The sequence below is a fragment of the Cebus imitator genome, unplaced genomic scaffold (genome assembly GCF_001604975.1).
Source record: "Cebus imitator isolate Cc_AM_T3 unplaced genomic scaffold, Cebus_imitator-1.0 Scaffold76, whole genome shotgun sequence".
NCBI classification, from domain to species: domain Eukaryota; kingdom Metazoa; phylum Chordata; class Mammalia; order Primates; family Cebidae; genus Cebus; species Cebus imitator.
In genome coordinates this window covers 4,146,517-4,156,065 of record NW_016107391.1, presented here as the reverse complement: position 1 = coordinate 4,156,065, position 9,549 = coordinate 4,146,517, and the positions used below count along the sequence as shown (strand labels likewise).

General features: G+C 33.3%; 1 protein-coding gene across 2 annotated transcripts in view; it reads left to right on the top strand.

Annotated features, from left to right (window-relative positions):
* YIPF5 (Yip1 domain family member 5) overlaps positions 1 to 8,029 on the top strand; it is an 11,021-nt gene extending 2,992 nt beyond the window's left edge. For both annotated transcript variants that reach the window (XM_017532297.2, XM_017532299.2), the window contains exons 3-6: positions 2,372 to 2,544; positions 3,917 to 4,062; positions 5,744 to 5,925; positions 7,024 to 8,029. In XM_017532297.2, the coding sequence (XP_017387786.1) occupies positions 2,372 to 2,544; positions 3,917 to 4,062; positions 5,744 to 5,925; positions 7,024 to 7,186 (664 nt within the window). In that variant the 3' untranslated portion in view covers positions 7,187 to 8,029. The remainder of the gene's footprint in view (positions 1 to 2,371; positions 2,545 to 3,916; positions 4,063 to 5,743; positions 5,926 to 7,023) is intronic.
* Positions 8,030 to 9,549: the final 1,520 nt, after the last annotated feature.

The window sequence follows — 9,549 nt, the reverse complement described above, 5'->3', positions numbered from 1 at the left end:
TCTCAAAAAAAAAAAAAAAAAAAATTGAACTCTTCTGTGTGTACCTTCAAGTAGATCTGCAATCTAATGACATTTTAGACATCCATCTCCATTAACCAAATAATATTTTGTTTGATTTGCTAACTTGGTAACAAAGATCTGCCAATAACGTTTAGCTCTCTGTTGGTGAAAATCTGGGTGCAAATAGCATATTACTTGCGTTGTCTTTAAGCTTTTAACTTGACTTGTTACTAGTACACAGTTCTGCGTTTTCCATATGAAGTCAGCTTTAACGTTTTGTGGCTTCTTCTATAGGTGTTTCACAAGTATCATTCATACATCCATTCACCAAAAAAGAAAAACAAAAACAAAAAAATATAAAAGACCGTTTGATCATAATCTGTTGAATTATACAAATGGAAAATTGGACAGGTTCCACATTGTATTCTAGATATGCATATGAAATATATCATAATACCAAGTTGCATTTTTTAAAGTATGAAAGCTATTATATTTTTTCTCCTTTGATTTACCCGGTAGTATCTTTATGGAATATTTGAGGATTTCCATGAACTTGGGTAACCAACCCAATATGTTAAGAGACTTTGTCTTTGTTGTTGGTACAGAGTACTTATGAGAGTATTAATTTAATATCTGCTACTCTTCCTGCCATGAAAGTATGTTGCTTTAGTCTATAAAGATCATGTGTGCCATACCATGTTTTAGTTTAAAACCAGCAGGAATAAGTCAAATTTTTCTGAATAGGTCCTGCCAGAAAAGGAAAATAGTAAAATTCTATGATGCTGTAATTCTCACCTTTCCTCTTGAAGATGGAATGATGGTGCCACCTTTGAAACAATAATTTGCTTGCATGAAATTTATGGGTGTATATCAGCAGTTCTAAAATTTAGGCTGTAGACTACGGAGGGTCCCTCAGACTCTTCTGAGATTCTCTAAGGTCAAAATTATATTCATAACAATACTAAGATACCATATACCTTTTAAGGTATATTAACATGTGCAGTGCTGTTGCAAAAGTATTGACTGGTAAAACTGCTGGTACCAGTGTATGACTCAAGGTAGTGGCATCAAGTTGTTCTAGTAGTCATCATATTCTTCATCACTCTACAGACTTGTTGGAGAGTGGGCAGGGAGTCAATTTCATTCAAGGTTTCTCTTGAAGAATCAGTAAGAATTATTTTATTAAACCCTGACCCTTTAGTACACGTATTTTTTTAATATTCTGTGTGACAAAATTTAGTATTTACTGCATACTAAAGTACAATGACTGTGTTTATGAAAAGCACCTGTACAAGCTGAGTTGGCTGTTACTCCTGAAGACCATTTTTATTTGAAAGAACAACTTATAAACTATGGTTATTCAGACTTGAGCATTTGGCAGATATTTTCTCAAAAATGAATAAAGTGAGCCTCACTTCAAGGAAAACTGACATTATGACTATAGGAATTTAAATGGGAATTAGACTAAAGGATTTCTAATGTTTCCCAGCTCTCATTTTTTAGAATATCTTTTAAAGTAACTATTTCACATCTGTGTTTCTTAGTATATCATTTGATTATTCCCATCCATAGCTGGATTTTTTCAGAGCATGGTGGAACAGATGTTTAGAGATGTGGCTTCAATATCCTTCTCTTCACTCTTGTCATTGTCACTGAAATAGCTGTGATAAGCTTTCCCTCTAGATGCAGGGTTTTCTATAGCACGTATCAAATGAGACAATAAGTATATAACTATGAAAAATTAAAAGTACTCTTCAAATACAAAGTGTACTAAAAATGTTCTGTTATATTCAGCAAGTGCTCACAAAGCAAAAGCTTGATTTGTCCATTCTATTTTAAAATTGATGGCTGTTCTTAAAGAGATTTGTCCGCTTGCCAAAGGTAACATACTATGAAGAGTAAAGAAGAATGGTAATTCAATGGCTATCCAAATTACAGTGGAAAATTATGTAACATGTATTGCAAAGTCAGACATCCTAAGCTTTCGTTCATTCTTAGGCACAGATTTTGTTTCATAGAGTATCTTTATATTGTATATATTCACTAAGGGAGAAAAATAGAGACAACTTTAAAGTTTTCATTTGTTGATCTCCTAACCTTTAACAGTTTATTAAATGCTTAGTGCTACGTAAGTGAACATTGGTATCATTAAGAAGATTTTCTATAAAAATTATGATTTTTTCCTTGTAGATAATCAGCTTGATCTTAGTAATCATTTCAGTCACGATTTATAAAAATTGGCCAACTATATATCTTAGGTATTTGCGCAACTAAGTTTCTCTAGCTGTCACATGAAAATTTAGAAATTTAAGGCATGATAACTATAGGAGTTGAAATACTTATGAAAAAATTAACTTACTTTCATTTATAGACAGTATCCTGGCTATGACTACTCGCAGCAAGGCCGATTTGTCCCTCCAGACATGATGCAGCCACAACAGCCATACACTGGGCAGATTTTCCAGCCAACTCAAGCATATACCCCAGCTTCACCTCAGCCATTCTATGGAAACAACTTTGAGGATGAGCCACCTTTATTAGAAGGTAAGATTGGTTGCAACACTTGATAGTACTCAATAGTATTCAGTTGGTTAGTGAAAATTAATCTTAATTTGGAGAAGTTGTCTTTTCCTTTAAAAAAAAATAATCTTGTAGAAGAGAGTTTTCTGCTAAGCAAGTCATTTTAAATAGAGTATATATGAGAGCACATTGGGCCAGAGGACCAAATTTTTTAATACATCTTTTAATAGTGATAATAAAGTATCTTACTATATCAGCATTGACTTTTACTTCAGCTTATTGACTTAAATTCTACTGGTAGAAAAAGTGAGAAGAAAAAGCATGGTATCCATTATTCTATGTGGAAATAAACTGGCAGAAGTAGTAACATCACTAAAAATATGGTGATTTGCCACACACTGGGGCCTGTCGGGGTGGGAGGGCCAGGGGAGGGATAGTATTAGGAGAAATATCTAATGTAGATGACGGGGATGGATGCAGCAAACCACCATGGCACGTGTACACCTATGTAACAAAACTGCACAATCTGCGAGTGGACCCAAGAACTTAAAGTATAATTAAAAAAAAAAAAAAGTGATTTTCAAATTGTATTGCAAAATCTAGAAAGCCGTAGTTCTGAACATGTTTTTTGAACCATATACTCTTTGAAAATCTAATGAAAGCTATGAATACCCTCCTCAGAAAAAAATGCACACATGTGCTTAGAGACATAGTTTTGTATACAGTTAAATGGGCCCCCAGGTATTCCTGAAGCCCTAGTTAAAGAACCTCTTACTGTTAACCCTTTTTGTATATTCTTTGCTATGCAGTCATACCTAAGGGATGTAATAAGTGTCTGTTTCATCATATCCATACCCTTTTCCAACACCAATACAGAAATATTTGTGGGATGAGCACCACAATGAAGACTGGCATAGAGAACTCACTAAAATAATATCATCCAGGCCAGGCACAGTGGCTCAACACCTGTAAACCCAGTGCTTTGTGAGACCGAGGCTGGAGGATCTCTTGAGAACAGGAGGTCAAGACCAGCCTGAGCAACACAGCAAGACCCCATCCCTACAAAAAAAAAAAAAAAAGTTCAAAACAAAATAAAAAATAAATAAAAAATTAGCTTTGTGTTGTGACACACACTTGTGGTCCCAACTACTCGAGAGGCTGAGGTGGGAACATCACTTGAGTTCAGGAGTTCAAGGCTATATGATCATGCCACTGCACTGTAGCCTGGATAACAGAGCGAGACCCTATCTCAATAATGATAATAATATCATCCAATATTGCTAGATTCTTTTCTGATGCTATCTATGTCATTTTGTCTCCTGTTTCAACATAGATTTTGATAAATAAAAAATACATCACAAATCCTAATTAACTTTTAAATTTTCTTTCTCCTTAGAATTAGGTATCAATTTTGACCACATCTGGCAAAAAACACTAACAGTATTACATCCATTAAAAGTAGCAGATGGCAGCATCATGAATGAAACTGATTTGGCAGGACCAATGGTTTTTTGCCTTGCTTTTGGAGCCACATTGCTACTGGTAAGATTTTTATTTCATCCTTCAGCGTGCAATTAAATAACCTTTAAATTTTAAATGTTCTACTAAAAGCCATTTTGAAACTCCGCTTATACACCTCAAGCCTTTGATGTGTTTGAAATAGTATTGAGTTGCTTGTATTTATACCTATTCGTTAGTTTTCCATCCATAGTAAGTATAGCATGTTTTAAAAATCATTTCTTATTCTAAAAAATGATTCAATTATTAGGGGGAAAAAAATAAAAACAATAGTAAATAACAGGTATGGCTTCAGACCCTCATTAGAATTCTGTCTTTCAGAGATTACTTACAGTTTTTACACTGTTGCTCTTTTTTGTTAATAACAGCATTTAAAAAAAATCTCCAGACCTTGGTTAAAGTTTTGTTATAGTCATACTGACTATTACTTTTCTATATATTATTTTCTCAATTTATCACCTTCCCAAGAATGTTAAGGCATATTGAAAACAGAAAAATTGTAAAGATAATTGTTAATAATTATTTTATCTTATGTCTCTGAATTATAAGAGATTAATAATACATAGAAGATGGGATTTCTAGTCAGAAGAGCTGGGCTTGAACTGAGTGCTCCTACTCTGCCTTTGGCTACATCATTTAATCCTTCAGTTTCCTGTCATAGAAAATAATCCTATCCTGCTTACCTAGCAAGATTATTTTGAAGATGAAACAAGACAGGTTATGTGAGAACACATTGAAAAGTTAAAAACACTGTACAAATATAAGGTTTATTATTACTACATGAATGAATTGCTCAGTGAACTCAGCTTTTTCAAACTTCTGCACTATTAATCAAGTATTTACAAATAATCTAATAAAAGTCCCAATATTTTTTTTACTTAACGTAATCTGTAGAGGCATTCTCATAATTTAGTTTTATGTGACAAAAATTGGATAAATCAGGAACTTTTTTGAAGGCTTTTCTGTGAACTGGTTTTAGTGGTAATGTGACCTGAATATAACGTTTGTTCACGAACTTGACTAAGAGTAGGATAATTCCAATTTAGCTAATCTTTGCAGTGCTTTAAACTGTTTATTGATGTCTTTTTTTAATCAAAGGACTGTATAAATCAACCAATCATTTGGAAAGAAAAAAGATCTTCCATTATATTCCTCTTGCCATTTCTTCTCTCCTCCTCACAGAACCCTGGCTTCTTGTTTGTCCTTGCTCCTCTAATACCCATATAAAGTGTATCATAAGATTTCTTCTTAGAAAGATTATTACTACCTCCACCAATGAGAATTAATTGCTTTGGGGTATTTTTGGTGGAGTTAGGTACTTTCAGCTGATATTCCTATTGCTATTCCTATTTCATTCTGAATGGCTTTCCATCTTGTCTCTAGTTTATTTGCTTAAAATCATCCAGAGTTCTTTTTAGAAACCTTACTGTTTTAGGTCTGCTATGTTTTTGTCTCTTTGCTCACTTCTATGCCAAGTTCACATGCTAACTGGAAAATGGAGAAAGAAATATCTGTGCTCTTTAAAGTTACAAAGACTGTAACAAACCTGTCTGCTCAGTCCTTTACTTCTTTACATAAAGACTGGATACATCTGTAGATTTTAATGCTCATCAGTTATTTCCTACATGTACCGATTGAGGTGAAATAAGGCCAAAAATAACTTGTATTTTACCCTTTAACCTGTAATCTTTTTCTTTACCCGTAGGCTGGCAAAATTCAGTTTGGCTATGTATATGGGATCAGTGCAATTGGATGTCTAGGAATGTTTTGTTTATTAAACTTAATGAGCATGACAGGTGTTTCATTCGGTTGTGTGGCAAGTGTCCTTGGATATTGTCTTCTGCCCATGATCCTACTTTCCAGCTTTGCAGTGATATTTTCTTTGCAGTAAGTACTGATCTTTGTTTTGGGGGTTGCTTGACCGATTCTATGTAGTAGGATTTGCCTCATCTTCAGTTTCAGTAAATCACTGATTTTCAGCAAACATATCAGATAGTGGCTCTGATAGTAGGGACTGTGCCAAATGATTTTGGATGAAGAACAATGGTAATGAGAATAAATTTAAAAACCTTTTATACCATTTCTATTTTACCCATGGTAAAGAATTTCACTAGTTTATGTTTACATACCATTGTCATAGTGGTAACAAATTGAACAGGGTGATTGTTAAATATTACCTTAAAAAGTTCAAGACGTTAGTGTTCAAATTATGCTTAATTACCCTCTTCAATATTTTCTAGATCTGACCTAATTTCTTGAAACCATTGGGCATGTGCCAAATGTATGAATAATAAATAAATACTCTGTTGGACAGCTTTTTAACTGGAAATGTATTCTTTTTATGACAAGAGGCTGTTAACAGCCTACTGTGTTTCTCAGATAGATATACTTGTAAACAGCTTTAAATATGTGTAATTTTTAAATTATACTTTAGGTTAGGTTAAAAGGAAAGGTATGGCTAGGCGCGATGGCTCACGCCTGTAATCCCAACAGTTTGGGAGACCAAGGTGGGCAAATCCCCTGAAGCTGGGAGTTCAAGACCAACCTGACTGACATGGAGAAACCCTGTCTCCAAGGGGACATTTGGCAATGTCTGATGGGGGGCAAAACAGCCCCCACAACAAAAATAACATCCAACCCAAATGTCAGTAGTGCCAAGGGTGAGAGACCTTATATTTTTTAAAAGTAAGATGTAGTTCTAAAAAAGCTATTTATCACATGAAATGATTCAGCATCATTGAATTCACTGTGAGGTACGTTTTAGCATTGAAAAAAAAAATAGTGATTATTTCTGCATATATCTACTTGCCAATTTAAAATGTAAATTTAAAATGCTTTTCTTTAGAATAGGTTATTGTAGCGTTCTTACATAACTAATCTCATCTGCTTTTTTTTTTTTTTTCCTCCTCCCCCTTTTTTCCTTGTTGGTTACATTTTTTTTTTTTTTTTCATTCTTTTTGCTTTTTTTTTTTTTGTTGGTTACAGAGGAATGGTAGGAATCATTCTCACTGCTGTGATTATTGGATGGTGTAGTTTTTCGGCTTCCAAAATATTTATTTCTGCATTAGCCATGGAAGGACAGCAACTTTTAGTAGCATATCCTTGTGCTTTGTTATATGGAGTTTTTGCCCTGATTTCTGTCTTTTGAACTGAATTTATCTGGAATGTGGACATCAGTGGGCCAAATGTGCAAAAAGGACCTTGAGCTCTTAAATTGGACCAGTGAAACTGCTGCAGTACAACTCTTATGCAGATTTACATTTGACTGTTGGAGCAATGAAAGTAAACGTGTACCTCTTGTTCATTTTTATAGAACTTTGAATACTATATTGGGTTTATCTGCAGTGCGACTAGCTTTAAATGTTTGTGTTTATACAAATAAGAAATGCTATTTCTTTCCGGTTCCTGCAGCCTTTGAAAAACCTTTTCTTTGCAAATTATAATGTTTTTGATAGATTTTTATCAACTGTGGGAAACCAAACACAAAGCTGATAATCTTTCTTAACAACAACCCAGACATAGTAAAGAAGACTTACTGCAAAAAATATTTTTCTGAGGATTTAGGAAAGAAAAATTGCCTTTTATTCTCAAGTTCAGGTACACTCAAAGCAAAAAAGTGATCCAAATGTAGAGTATGAGTTTCCACTCCAAAAATTTGACATTACTGTAAATTATCTCATGGAATTTCTGCTAAAATTCAGAGCTATAGGAAGTTCACAGTCTACCTTATTGTAGACATGAAATGTGAACACTTATTTAGATATTAGTGTTAACTAAAGCTTAGTGACCTGGAATGGTTGCATTGATGCTCATGGTTGGGTCTCCACATTTCCCAAAAAAGAAAAAAAATCACTAACCTTTTTCGAGAAAAATACTTAAAGTTTTACAGTTTCAGTATTGCAGTTATCAATGTAAAGTACATTTGAATGCTTATTAATTAAAACTTTCTCAATTAATTTTAACTGTGTTGTTGAGTTTACTTTTACTAAACCACTGTTCTCTTTGTCTCTTTTAACTAGGCTCTGATTTTGACTCCTAATTTAACCTAAGCTTTAAGAATAGAATCAGCTAGTATAGAATCAGACAAAAAGGGGATTAAGTGAGAAGCAGATTACTTTGAGTTACATTATTTTCTTGTATTAAATATGTTTGATTTATATTGTCATGTTCTCTTGCCAGAGAGTTTTAGGAAAATACTGTATCTTGTATACTGATCATTGGACAAACCCCAATTATAGTTATGAGAAAGATATGGTATGGGTAGAAAAATGTTGCTTTTTTTAAAAAAAGAGACTTTCAGACTAAATAAAAAGAAATATCAAACTGATATATCAATGGTCCTTTTTTAGAGCAAGTTTTCAAAGCATAAAAAGAGATTGAGAGAATTAACATATTTATTGATTCACATAAGTATGTTTTTTTTTCATTCTTAATCTGAAGAAACCCACTTGCCATTAATTTGTTTGGGCTAGGTTTTCATACTTACCAAATTAGTTTAGGAAAGCAATTTGGTAGGTTTTCAAACTTAGCAAATTTTATATTGTAATTCTTGTATAGTATTTTGTCTTTGCAATTCATTTGTCTTTTTCAATATAGTTCTTGTTAAGGCAAATGTAACAATGTCTTTCATTAATATCCAATTCTTGCTAATAAACAGTAGAAGATGCTTTGGGAATTAAGATCATCTCACTGTTGGTTAGACTTAACACTGCTAATCTTCAGCCAAATACCACAAATGGATGAAATTATTTTCTTATTTGTTGTTTACTCTATCCCCAACAAAATTTTTAGTTTAAATCATTTTAGAGATTTTTTGTTGTTGGTGGTGGTTATTTTTTATTTAGCTCCAAAATAATAAGGTGCAAAACTATTTTGTCCTTAACTGTTGCTGTCAAAACAGCTATGCGATAGAGTTGCATTTGATGCAACTTTAGTTCTAGAGTTTGTTTGGTTACCTGCAGAGTCATATATAGCCAAAACTTCTCTTAATCAAACCCTTCTTAAAAATATATGTAGTCATATTTATATACACATTAAAGACTGTTGTACTGTGTCTCAAAAGTACTATGTGCCTTTTTTTTTTTTTTGGACTAGCATTGGAATAGATATCTGTTTCTTCAGTTAAGTACCAGATAGATTATCTGCCTTGCTTTAGGGCCCATTTTATACTGAAAGCATACAGGTATCTTTAAACACTAGATACACTCAGCATAGCTAAAAGCTCATCCAGTGATTGTCACTGAGTAACTGAAACTCACTGTAGGGGTGGCAGACTGACACATGCCTTATCTCCAAATATTGTACTTGTGAGTGGAGTGGCTAGTTGACTTATACTAGTGTGTTATTAATGCATGCATACATGCTGCCAAGATCATGTAGTTGATTTTACATATGGAGTAAATGCATATTTTATGGCTTTGCTATAATACTGTGATTACCAATGGGTATTTTCAAGAACTGTATAACTAGGTTTATGGAAATAGACATTCTTTCTCCAGATATAGTTATGCA